The sequence below is a fragment of the Pelophylax lessonae genome, assembly GCF_965119305.1.
Source record: "Pelophylax lessonae genome assembly, chromosome: 3".
Lineage (NCBI taxonomy): Eukaryota > Metazoa > Chordata > Amphibia > Anura > Ranidae > Pelophylax > Pelophylax lessonae.
Genome location: NC_138770.1, coordinates 135,926,169 through 135,939,669, shown reverse-complemented (window position 1 = coordinate 135,939,669; position 13,501 = coordinate 135,926,169). Strand labels below are relative to the sequence as shown.

Sequence of the window (13,501 nt, the reverse complement as noted above, 5' to 3'; positions counted from 1 at the left end):
TGAATTGTAAGCTCCTTAATGGCATGGACTGATGTGAATGTACAATATATGTGTAAAGAGCTGTGTAAATTGACGGTGCTATATACAGTATCTCACAAAAGTGAGTACAACTCTCACATTTTAGTAAATATTTTATTATATCTTTTCATGTGACAACACTGAAGAAATTGCACTTTGCTACAATGTAAAGTAGTAAGTGTACAGTTTGTATAACAGTGTAAATTTGCTGTCCCCTCAAAATAACTCAACACACAGCCATTAATGTCTAAACCGCTGGCAACAAAAGTGAGTACACCCCTAAATGAAAATGTCCAAATTGTGCCCAATTAACCATTTTTCCTCCCTGGTTTCATGTGACTCTGTTACAAGGTCTCGGGTGTGAATGGGGAGCATGGGGGGTTATATTTAATGTCATCGCTCTCATACTGGTCACTGGGAGTTCAACATGGCACCTCATGGCAAGAACTCTCTGAGGATCTGAAAAAAAGAATTGTTGCTCTACATAAAGATGGCCTAGGCTATAAGAAGCTTGCCAAGACCCTGAAACTGAGCTACAGCATGGTGGCCAAGACCATACAGTGGTTTAACAGGACCTCTAGAGGTCCAGCACGGCATACGTCACGTCCGGTTTGCGGTAAACAGTAGTGTGGAGCTTGGAAGTAAGGAACGGTCCGCAGCGGTTCCCTGTTTCTTTTGTACTGCCTGTTTCCAAGTGCCTGAGAGGCACTATAAAATGCGAGTTGCTTTCTTGCTTTTTATTTTTGATTTAAATAAAAAATACTGCACCATGAGTTCTTCTCACTGTATTTTTTGACCCACCTGGATCTGAGCCATCCACCTAGATGCATTTTGAGCCATCCAGTTAGGAGAACCCCATCTCTGTATCTTCACCTAGGAGGAGAGTGTCGCTGGAAAGATCTGTTATAGTTCTACCTGCACTATAGGTCCTTTGAGGCCTGGGTGCATCTGGTAAGTGACCTCAGCTCACTGGGTGAAGGATCAGATACCCCCTACGTCACTTTGGCACCCCTTTAAGAGAAGAAGCACTTTAAGGAATCACTTAAAAAATTACCACCCGTTTTGGAACGTTCATTTTTCACTATATATGGACTTTGTTTTATATTTTTCTAATGATATTTCTCCAATTACCTTATTTTATATGGTGTGTCACTTTGGTTTTCATATCATTATATGTGTTTTATTATGCATTCACACCTACTTGATTTACACCCACATTCTCTTATTGGAGTAAGTTTTCTCTACGTTTTTTATTGCATGAAGCAATTGATTTATTTATATATTTATCAGTTTATCAGTAGTGCACTCATTCACAACACCTGTATACTTTCCTAAGAAGAATATAGCACTTGCACTTTATTTTTTGTCCACCATCTGGTCAAGTTTACAAGTTTGCACTATCACCTATATTTAACCACTTTACCACTAGAGCATTTTGCTGTCTTACGTCTGGGCCACTTTTTGCGATTCGGCGCTGTGTGATTTTAACTGACAATTGCGCGGTCGTGCGACGCCGTACCCAAACGAAATTGATGTCCTTTTTTTCCCATAAACAGAGCTTTCTTTTGGTGGTATTTGATCACCTGTGCGATTTTTACTTTTTGCGCTATAAACAAAAAAAGAGCGTTTATTTTGAAAAAATAACAATATTTTTAACATTTTTTTATATGAAATTCCCCCCAAAAAAGATGGAAAAACCAAATTTTTTTTAAATTTTTAGCCAATTTGTTTTCTGCTACCCATGTTTGGTTAAAAAAATCGCAATAAGCGTATTTTGATTGGTTTGCGCAAAAGTTATTGCGTTTACTAACAAAGGGAAAGATTTATGTCATTTTTGGTGTTTTTTTTTTTAACGAGTAATGGCGGCGATCTGCAATTTTTTTTGCGGGACTGCGACATTGCGACGGATAGATCGGACCCTTGACTGACATTTTTGACACTTTTGGGGGTACCAGTGACATTACTGCAGTAATCAGTGCTATATATATGCACTGTTACCGTAAAAATAACACTGGCAGGGAAGGGGTTAATTTTATTGGAGAGGGAGGGGTTAATGTATGCCTGGTGCTTACTGACGTGTGGGGGGGGGGGAGGTGACTGTGTGAGACAGGGACAGATCGGATGTCCAGCTATGCTGAACACTCCGATCTGTCACTCCCTGTCACTGAGGAGATCCGCCCGCTTGTGTTTACACAGGCGGGCGGATCTCCATACTAGATCCCCGACGATCGGGGCAGAGCAGCGGCGATCGCCGCTGCTCCTCCCCTGGCCCGACTCCCGCTGTGAATGAAAACAGCGGGAGCGCGCCTCCGGCGGCGCGCGAGCGCAGCCTACAGGGGAGGAGTCTGGCGACGTAGGTCTACGTCGTCAGACGGGAACGAGCCACTTTGCCGCAGTACTATTCAAGTACTCAGTGGTAAAGTGGTTAAACAGGTTTTTTTTTGCCCATTTGCACAAATTACTAAGCACCTTTTGGTAATTATATATATATATATATATATATATATATATATATATATATATATATATATATATATATATATTGAGGTTGTGATTTTTATGATTTATAATTGATTGCATGTGTGTTAGCGCCTCATTACTTCCTTTAGAGTCTTGGGACAGCTGAGGCACTCGTGCACATCAATAGGCAAAAGAATGACAGTGCTGTATATGGGTATACCCAAATAAATACTTTTACAATCCTTAAAAGTGCCTAAATCATAAATCCTACCGTGTGAGAGAATAATTATTACTAAACTGATATTGCATCAAAAATGATTAGCTTATCTGAGCGTGTAATAAAAAAAAGTGTTCTGGTGCTTCCATAAATACCCACAAATAAATATGTCAAACTGATTCAACAAACCTATAACAAATGTAAAAAAAATATGTTACAATGTTTCAAAGAAATACCCGCAAGTGCATTCATCAAGCATTAGTGTTCATCATTTTGTGTTCATCTTGTCTTTTTATATTAACCACTTCAGCCCCAGAAGGTTTTACCCCCTGGTGATGAGGCCATTTTTTGCAATACGGCACTGCATTGCTTTAACTGACAATTGTGCATTCATGCGACGCTGTACCCAAAAAAACCCGACAAGACGCGCTAATGTGAACCAGCTCTTATGGACTATTTTGTTTATTGTTTTTATTAGTAATAGCGGCAGCGATTTTTAGCGGGACTGTGACATTGCGGCAGACAAATCTGACACTAAATAACACTTTTTGGGGACCAGTAACACTAATACAGTAAGCAGTGCTAAATAATATGCATGGTTACTGTATGAATGACACTGGCAGGGAAGAGGTTAACATCAGAGGCGATCAATGGGTTAAGTGTGCTTCTAGGGAATGTTTTATAACTGTGGGTGATGGACTGACTTCAGGAAGAGAGAGATCGGTGTTCCTGATTAGTAGAAACACACAATCTCTCCCTTCCTGTTTGACAGAACAACTGTCTGCCTTGTTTACATAGGTAGACGGCTGTTCTATCAGTCTCCTTCGCGTTCGTAGGTGGTGGACCCGCGGACTGGCTCCCACTGTGTCTAAGCACAGCAGGGGCGCAGCTCCGGCGGCACGCGCACGACCACTAGAGCCCTTCAGCAAAATCATGTATATGTACGTGATTTTTGCACTTAAGGGCCGCCCTGCCAGGGTATATGTAAGGTGGGCGGTCCTTAAGTGGTTAATGCCACATCAAGAAAAAACGTGATCCACCACCTCTTCTAATGAATTCACTCACCAGACGGAATGGTTGGTAATGTGATAAACCAGCATGCAAGCGTTTTTCTTTTGTGGGGAATGACAGTCGCAGCCCTCTGGATCAATCTTTTAAAACTCTTGTGCACATCGCTGGATTGAGAGGGAGCTCCGGTGAGTAGGAGGGGGGCTGTGGGGAAGCAGTACACAGAAGGTTTTTTACCTTAATGCATAGAATGCGTAAAGGTAAAAACTTTCAGCCTTTATTGCCACTTTAAAGATTACAGCTTGCTTTTAAAATTGCTCAACATGAAAGCAGACATACATTTTCCATAAGAAGTCGCAGCTTGTCGATGTCCTTAATCTGCTGCAGATCTTTAAGAGTTAATGAGACATCACAGTCTGCTTCATAAACAAGAGTCTCCAACGTGACCAAGTCATCACACAGTAGCTGCAAGCCTGGGATCCTCTTCTCCTTTCCCAGACGTACCAAAGAGAGGGCACCATCCACCTGCACATGACAAGAGAGCACAAATAACATATCTTGGGCAGTATAAATATTGTATATACAAACATAATATGTGTAGTATGGGTAAATGTAGTATAACATATCCTAAACATGGTTTGAAGACTCATCCTACACTAATACCTTTATAAGTTAAGTCTTTACCATCACACTCACCACCTCTCACCAGTAAAACATTCTCAACTTTTACTAAAGTAGGTGGAAAAATCTTACATTTTCTAATAGTGGTAGAACAATCAAACACCCTAAGACCATCTCATTAAATGTTGTGTCAATCCAAAATTAAAATAGTTTTAAAGAGAAAATAAAAAAAAAATAAAAAAATACAACGGTATTAAAAAAAAATGGCAATTGTTTCCGGTGCACAGTGTAGTAAACACTGCAATAATGACACATAACGTGCTCAGTAGAAAACTGGATTGTTGTACTTACCGTAAAATCCTTTTCTCTGAAGTTTAAATCGACAGACGCAGCCCCATATCTTCTTCAGACCATTGGGTTATGCTCCTCCCATCATGAATAAGGCATTAGGCAGGAAAAAGCTTCACCATGCCTATGGGGGCTGTCCCATTTGACTCATAAGTAGAGGGGCGGGTGCTGCGTCTGTCGAACTTCAGAGAAAAGGATTTTACACAAGTACAAAAAATCCAGTTTTCTCTATAGTTCATCGACTGGCTCAGCTCCATATCTTATTTAGACCATTGGGATGTTCCAAAGCAGTATTTTCACGAGGGGTTGGGAAGACAACGCAAAAAAGAACATAACTCCCCAAAGGCTAAACGTAGTCAACCAGGTAAAATGGAGCTTAACCAGGAACAACTGGAGTTTACCTAGAAAAAAACATACAACCTCAAAGAGAAAAAAAAAAGATTCTCTTTAAACAGCAGCCTGCCAAACCTTGCGGCCAAAGGAGGCATCCGAAGATGCCAACACATCAACTTTGTAGAATTTTGTGAACGTATGTACGGACGACCAAGTTGCTTACAAAAAAGCCAAAACCCTAGCTACTGAAAACAAGCAAGGGTGCACCTTCAGCGACTCATGTGACGTGGCGGGTATCAGACCCCTGGCCTTCTCATCCACCTCGTGACCAAAGAGCAGGCAATCCCACACCCTGCCGTCACTTGCGTAACAATGCCACTCTCAGCTGCACCCAGCACACAGATTATCCAACTTGCGGGAACACAATCTGAATGCTAGCAGATTAAGAGCGATTGTCAGCGGGTTAGTTAAATGATTAACCATTTCTCTGCCACCACCTCTACGTTTATAATGAGCCCAGAGGATGCTCGTAATTTTAGAAATATCAATTATGACCTTAGAATAATCATCCGTAACACGCCCTGTCACATGCAGACAGGAATGTCCGAAGGATTTAGAACAGTATCGCTCTTTCAGGAGACAGATTCTTTTGGGTCAGTTTGCGTTTAAGAGCTTAGAGACAAAGTTAAAACTTTTCAAAATAAGGTTTAAATTAGAAGAAAGGTTAAAATTGGTGTGAATAAAAATATTTACAGAAAAATGGGTTACAAAGAAATAGAGACACAATACAGCAATTTAGAAATATGAGAATAAAGAATGAAAATACTTGCATTAAAACGGTCCTGGTATTACCTTAGTTTCATAAGCTGAACAGGTATGATTGGTTCCCCTTGAGCGATGTTATGGCTTGGATGGTAGGATGAGAACTGACTCTCTATCAGTTCCTGTCCTTTTTCTGTGACCCTCCAGGGGGTGTCACCAGAAGTACTTGGCCAATAGGCTCTGGTTCCATGGGCGGTCCCCCTGGAGCTCACAAATGCTAAGACACATCCCGTTTAGACAGATTATTAAAATAACTCATATCTGGAAATATGTAACGGTTACATGCTTGAAACTGACATTGGATTGTATGATATTTAATCTATTTTCTACAGACACTAAACATGGGTTATCTTGGAATAATCTCTGACCTGTAAGGCATCTGATCGCTAGCTTGTCTTTCCTAGCACCGACAGTGATCAAGTTTGATCTTAATTCAATCTGTATTTTATCTGGCATTCAAATATATATTTTCTAGAGACATATCTTGCGTGTGTATAAAGTTAGGGAGTTTTGTGGTTAACTGTGTCATTTTGCGAATGCCCCTTTTGCTGGGGGATAGCACAGAGCCATCTGCTTGATTGACCTCATGCTGTGTTCCAGGAGTCAGGAGTCTGCTAGAATGTACAAAGGCGGGGGGCTACTTTCGCTCCAGGAGGGGGGGGGGGAGAAGGAACTCTCTCACTGAGTACACAGCTGCATGATGACACAACATGGAGGCCGTGACAAGATGGTGTCCTCACGCATGATACCATTACAACTCACACCATAAAATGTACGATTTCCACGTACAATGATATATCTTCCTGGTAGTCGACTTCGTAGCCTTCAGTGTATAGGAATCACAGAGTCAGAAAGACCTCTATCCCTCAACACCTGGCTTTCAACAGCAATGCCGTTGAAGCCAGCGACTGTAAGGCAGGATGGAAGATCAGACCTTGAGACAACAGATCTTCCCTGAGAGGAAATCTCCAAGGAGCATCGGCGACCAACCTTACTAGGTCTGCCTACCAAGACCGGCGAGGCCAGTCTGGAGCCACCAGAATGACCGGAATCCCTTCCACCTCTATCCTGCGTAGAAGCCTCGGCAGGAGTTTCAGCAGAGGAAAGGCATAAATCAGCTGATACTGACCCCAAGGAGCCACCAGCGCATCTGTGGCGTCGGCCAGAGGATCTCGAGACCTGGCTACGAACCTCTGCACCTTCTTGTTGAGACGAGACGCAAACAGATCGACCTGGGGTGTGCCCCGTCGAACACACAGGAGATAAAACACCTCCGGGTGTAGGGACCACTCCCCTTGATCCAACACCTGAAGACTCAGGTAATCCACTTGCCAGTTTTCCAACACCTGGGATGTGCCCAACAGAGAGGGCTAGAAAAAACTTTTCCGCCGCGGCCAGAAACTCGGCCACCTCCCTGCCCCCCCCTGGTGATTGATGTAAGCCCCAGCTGTGGAATTGTCCCATTAAATCTGAACCGGACAATCTTGCAGATGATTCGTCCAGTGGTTAAGACAAAGCTTTATTGCTCTGAGCTCCAAAACATTTATCAGCAGTATGGACTCTTCTACTGTCAAGGTTCCCTGGGCACAGAGCTTTCCCAGTACCCAGCCCCACAGGCTGGCGTCCGTGGTTACCACCGTCCAAAACAACTGAAGAAAAGGACTTGCCCTGGCATAGTGCTGGAGAATGAAGCCACTATAACAGATCAGATCTTGTGTTGTGGCTCAACCGAATCAAAGTGTCCAAGGACTTTGGATCCTTGTTCCACTTGACAAGAATCTCCCTTTGCAAAGGTCTGGTATGGAACTGAGCAAACAGAACCGCCTCGAAGGTCGAAACCATCAGACCCAAGGCTGGCATGCAAGTTCGCAGAGAGGACAGATTGCCAACAATATACGGATCGCCCCATGCAAATTTTGCAGCTTGTCAAGGCCCAGATAAACCAGTCTCAAGGAAGGTATCAGGGCGGACTTCTTGAAGTTGATAATCCACCCGAACTCCTGCAGAGAGCTGACAGTGATCGTCAGGTCGCTCATCAGGGCTGAATGAGAGTCTGCTCTCAATAGGAGATCATCCAGATACCCCAGTACCGTAATCCCCCGTTGGTGCAACAAATCCAACCATAGGGCCAATACTTTGGCAAACACCACAAATTGATAATTCTCTTCTGCTACGGCAAAGCTAAGGAACCGCTGGTGACCATCGTAGATAGGGATCTGTAGCTATGCGTCCTTGATATCTATGGAGGCCAAAACATCTCCCTGGTGTAGTGACGCCACTACCGTTCAAATGGATTCCATGCGAAACCTTTGTACCCGCACAAAGCGATTCAGAGCCTTGAGGTCCAAAATTGGACGCACTTTGCCTTCTTTTCTTGGCACAGTAAAAAAGGTTTGAATAAAACACCTGAAAGCGTTCCTGAGAGGGAACTGGCACAATCACCCCTTGCGACAGCAGATCTTATACCGCCTCTCGTAGATTCCTTAACCAGTCTGGAGATTGGACGGGAAGAATCTGTCCAACGGACGAGAACGGAATTCTATCTTGTACCCTGATCGGATCAGTTTGTGAACCCATTTGTCCTGTATCAAAGAAGTCCATGATCCCTGAAAGAATCGCAAAAATCCCCCCACCCCGGAAGTGGGTGAGGGCGCCCCTTCATGCAGACTAGGATTTGTCTGCCGATCTGGACTGACTGGTCTTTGATTTACCTGACCATGGCTTCTTGGAACTCCCAGAAGACCTGAACGGCTTTCCTTTTTCTTGTGACCCGGAGATATGAAAATGCCACTTATGAGCAGTGAAGGAAGGCCCCCGTCTATGACGTGGTGCCTTGCCCTTAGAGGACTGAGGAAGAAGAGTACTCTTCCCTCCCATAAGGCCTTTGATCAACTCGTCCAGAGAGGATCCAAATAACCTCTCCCCCATAAAGGGAAGATCAGTCAAAGCCTTTTTGAAAGCCTGGTCCGCAGACCAGCTTTTCAACCACACCATGTGTCTAATCGCAATCCCCACTGCCGATGCTTTGGCCACTAGGGGAGCCGCATCACGGGACACATCACACAAGAACACCAGGGCTTGAGCCATCTGGTCCATTAGTTCCAGCCCCGCTGAGGGGAGCTGCTCAACTTCCAAGTTACCCTTTAGTAACTTCACTCATTCAGCCACCGTCTGTGACACCATACCATTCACAAATATTGGTTTCAATATGGAACCCGCTAGCAGATGTAGATGGCGGGACAGAAGCTCCACCCGTCTATCCACAGGGTCCGCGAAGGCCGGAGATTCTTCCACCGGAACCACAGTAGACATTCATCCTGGAAACCGGGTGATCCACCTTTGGTGGCACAGTCCACCTAGTGGAAACTGCATCTGCAAAGGGATAATGGTGTTTAAAGCACTTAGGCACCAGTAGCATGTGCTTGATGTGTCACCATTATTCATTGACAATATTGTCAAAAGGCTCCAAATAAGGAAACACCTTACCCCATTTTCGGGAACCAAAAGATACCTGTGATTCCGATGCTGTAGATTCATCTGCCGATTTTAAAGTTTCCCGCACTGAAACTATAATTGCTTCCATCAATTTGCGTTCCCACGCGGTGGCAGATGAGGATAGGTCCTCTAAACTATCAGAATGCAAAGACACCAACCCCTCAGGGTGGGGTGCGTCTGCAGTAGCCATATCTGCCTCAGAATCTGAGGAAACTGCAGAGGTAGGTGAAGGCAGAGGGTGTTTGCGGCTAGCAAAACTTTTACATACAAAAATTTACCTTTGACACCAGGCTTTCCAAGACTGCTGTGATCACAGACAGGGGCTGCGACCCAGAAGGTTCTGCAGCCACTCCTAGGGGATCTGTAGGTAAAATAGTACCCTGGGACATTTTACACTGAGATGAAAATAATGCAGTGTCATTTTAAAAGTCGCTAAATTGCGGTCCCATAATTAGCGGTATACCTAGTCCCAATCCAAAACAATCTGATAGCAGATAGTTTGAGAAAAACCTACAGGGGACCCCAGAAATGTTACCAAACGGCCCAGGAGACTGCCAGCACATTCTTGTAAAACATTAAGTAAAATGATCTGCCATAGCCTGTCATAGCTAGATTTTTGTATTGCATGCCGTTTGCCTGTCCAGCATTATGGACTGCAAGAAAATTGTGGCCCAATGCATTCCTAAGGGGAACAAAAAATGGCTGCCCATGCATTTCAATAAGAGAAAAGAAAGCATGAATCTACAGCAAAATGGTGGCCCCCATGACGCGTCATGCGGTCTCCCAGACCCCCAGAGGGGGTCCGAGACAAGAGGTATCAGAGGGTCCCTAGGAAAGGACCCCACCAGGAGAAGGCCACCCCCGCAGAAAAACGCTGCCGCGGCTGCAATATTTCCACCCCTCGGAGGTAGGACCTGCTTTGCGTAGGGGAAAATACTTGGAGGAGGTAGGCCTATAAACCCAGAGGCCAGGGGAACCGAGGGAGCCCAGAGGGTCCGACAATTCCAGGGAGGAAGCCCACCCTGAGACCACCAGAGGATTGGGGGAAGGACAGTATTACTTATCATACCGCAGTACCAGGTGGGCGTCACTCCGGATAGTCCACCTCCCACCCGGGGTGGGGGTGCTGTCAGCCAGGGGGTACGCTGTGACTCAGGGCATTCCAAGGTTGTCGAGACAAGCCCTAGTTCTGGACTATAACCTGCTTATGCTCGCTGGCCAGGCTGGGAGACCATAAGGATCTAGAATATCCTGCCTGAAACCACAGCCGGCTGTTGCTTGTAGTTCTCCAGGAACTCTAACTAGTTTAAAAAAAAAAAAAAAAATCACAAAAAAAAAAATTCTCAATAGCTAAGACCGAAGTCCCAGCAGGGAACTAGGTCCTAATCCTAAACTAGGCAGAAACAAACTAGATGCTGTAGGAGAGTGTGTGGGGTTATGCCTGCAGGGACAAACCCCATAGGCGTAGTAAAGCTTTTTCCTGCCTAGTGTCCTATTCCTGATGGGAGGAGCATAACCCAATGGTCTAAAGAAGATATGGAGCCGTGTCTGTCGATGAACGATAGAGAAATACACTGTTCCAATTAAATAGTTTACAATTAAATTAGCCCTAGCGCATGTGGTCTGTATGACAGTAACATTGGATTGCAGGCTCTGGAGACACGGACCTAGGTGAATGGTTTAATACAAGGCAGCAGAGTATGCTGGCACTGTACCAAAGAGTAAAATAAATAAATAAAGCTGCAGAATACGACAGGCGTATTAGAAAAGGAATTGAGTGCTGCAGATTAAGTGCAGACAGTAAGTGTAATTATATTCTAATACAGAGAATATAAATTATGCATATGCAGTGCCTGCCAACATTTCACCCATTCCAAAAGAACATTCACACAAACCCGATCATCTGCCAAGTGAAAAACAAAAAAAAAAAAATAAAAAATGAATGAAGCAGAAGCAACAATGATATTGCAAGGAAAAGAAAGGGGGAAGATAATCAATGGGGGCAAGATAAAGCAATAGGAGCAAAGAAGATAAAGCCATATGGGGAAGGAGGGCTAAGTCACTGTTCTTAGAGAAAAGATACAGCAATGGGGGATGGGAGTTATAATCCTCTAATGAGGAAAATATATACACAGCAATGGGGGTTTACTGTTCTGTAGTTGAGAAGAAATACAGCAATGGTGTGTTGGGGGTCACTGTACTCTAATCAGAATATACTGTTTTTAAAGAATTCCCAAAATCAAAAAAGGATTATTACAGGGTTTACAGCAAAACATGGTGTAGTGGCTCAATAGAAAGCAGATTCCTTTTCTTTACAGCATTGGATGTATGGTTTCAATTTCCACCAGACGTCTATAAATGGAGATACCCCAGGTTTATTCTGTATTGGCGAAGGTTTCCTCTGGGTGCTCCAATTTCCACCGACCCAAAAATACTGTTGTAGGTTCTAGTCTTCCAAAGTGACTCTGCTAGTGTAGTGAAGGGGGGGGGGGGGGGCTGGGCTTCAGGACTTTAAACTCCTTTAAGCAACTATTGTGAGAGGTTGTAACTAAAAAAAAAAGATCCTCTTCACTTATAGCAGGTTAAATGGCACAGTGCTTGTGCTGCCTAATCTGTCCCTTTCTATGCTGCAGAAAACCTGGTTGATCCTGCCTGTTTCAGTGTCCAGGCTGCTAAACCATGATACTGTAATCAGCTTACGTGCCTCTGTCATCCTGTTGCTTCTCCTGTGACGCTGTGAGCGATCTCTTTCCCTCCCACTGCTTTTTTTTATGGGGTTTTAAAGCCAGACAAACATACAGCAGTACAACAAACTTGCCAAGAGCAGTGAAAAAAAAGTATACACTCCAAGAGAGCTTTAAACAATAAAAAATATACAATTAGCATCATATGTCTCTTGTAATTATAAGAGGCGTGGTTACCAAGAATTATACAATTAACAGAATTTCAGTTTAGGTGAATATTAGTCAAAAATAAATAGGGTATGTTTCACAACCAGGGAGTAAGATTGCTATCATGCTGATATTGGAGTAAGAGTCAGAGGGCTAGCTATCCATCTACCCTATATTTTATGAAAGGTTTTATTCCTTTTCCGAGTCTCAAACGTGAGTTTATACAAGGGGAACGAATCATTGATTAATTTTAAACATTAGGAGCTGGTTCTCCACTGCCCCCATAACACCATAATTTACCCAGGCAATTAGGCCCTCTCTCACAACTCTTCCTCACTAATCCCCTTCCTCCCTCCTTCACCTCCTTCCTTCTCCCATATACCCTCTCTAACCCCCCCTCCTGTTTTTTTCTTTTTCTTTTCTCCACCCCCCTCCCCTGCGTCTACTCAAAACAGCAACTTCCTTATGGATCCCTTCCCCCCCCTTTATAGTGAATAATGGGAACTCCTAGACCTTCTACCAACAATTTCTGCCTTAAACATATTTCCCTCAAAGCATGTGGCCTTAATATACCAGAAAAGCATTCAAAACAATTGTTTTCTATGCGTACAAATAAAGCGGACATAATCTTTCTACAAGAAACCCACTCCAGAGCTGATTCAATCCCAAAACTCTCCAACCACAACTATCCCCCCATCTTCAACGCAACAAACCTCACTTCAAAGACTAAAAGGGGTATCTATTTTAATATCTAGACACTGTCCCCTACATCTCAGACTCCCTGGTTGACATAGAAGGCCGCTATCTATTCATGAAGGGAGAACATCAGGGAAAACCCACCACTCTTGCAAACATCTATACCCCCAATACACAACAGGTTTCCTCCTTTCGCTCCACTTTGTGACTTCTTACTTCCTTCTCAGCTGGCATGATAATTATGGGAGGCGATTTTAACCTCTCACTTACATTTGGAAGGATTGGGAAACAGAGATTTCGGGCACAAGAGTTTTGTTAAAAAGATTTCTTTTATTCAACACAAAACTAAATATTTTAAAATCATAGAAAAATACAGGCAAATAATTGTGTATTAAGGACACAGTGAGACCACACAACAATGGTCTATGTTGTACAATATCTCAGTGCATAGAACTTATAAAAGTCGATTTACATACAGTTCCAAGTACAAGATCATTAGTAGTCATATAATCCTTGGAAACGTATTGCTTGATATCAGAAGAACCGCCCACGGACACCCAAACAGTATGGTGCCGGTCAGCGGGGTCGACTG

At 43.6% G+C, this 13,501-nt stretch overlaps 1 protein-coding gene across 1 annotated transcript in view; it reads right to left on the bottom strand.

The window, feature by feature from the left end:
* NBAS (NBAS subunit of NRZ tethering complex) overlaps positions 1-13,501 on the bottom strand; it is a 1,303,215-nt gene that overhangs the window by 926,967 nt on the left and 362,747 nt on the right. The window contains exon 24 of the mRNA XM_082252487.1: positions 4,043-4,228. Within this exon, the coding sequence (XP_082108613.1) occupies positions 4,043-4,228 (186 nt within the window). The remainder of the gene's footprint in view (positions 1-4,042; positions 4,229-13,501) is intronic.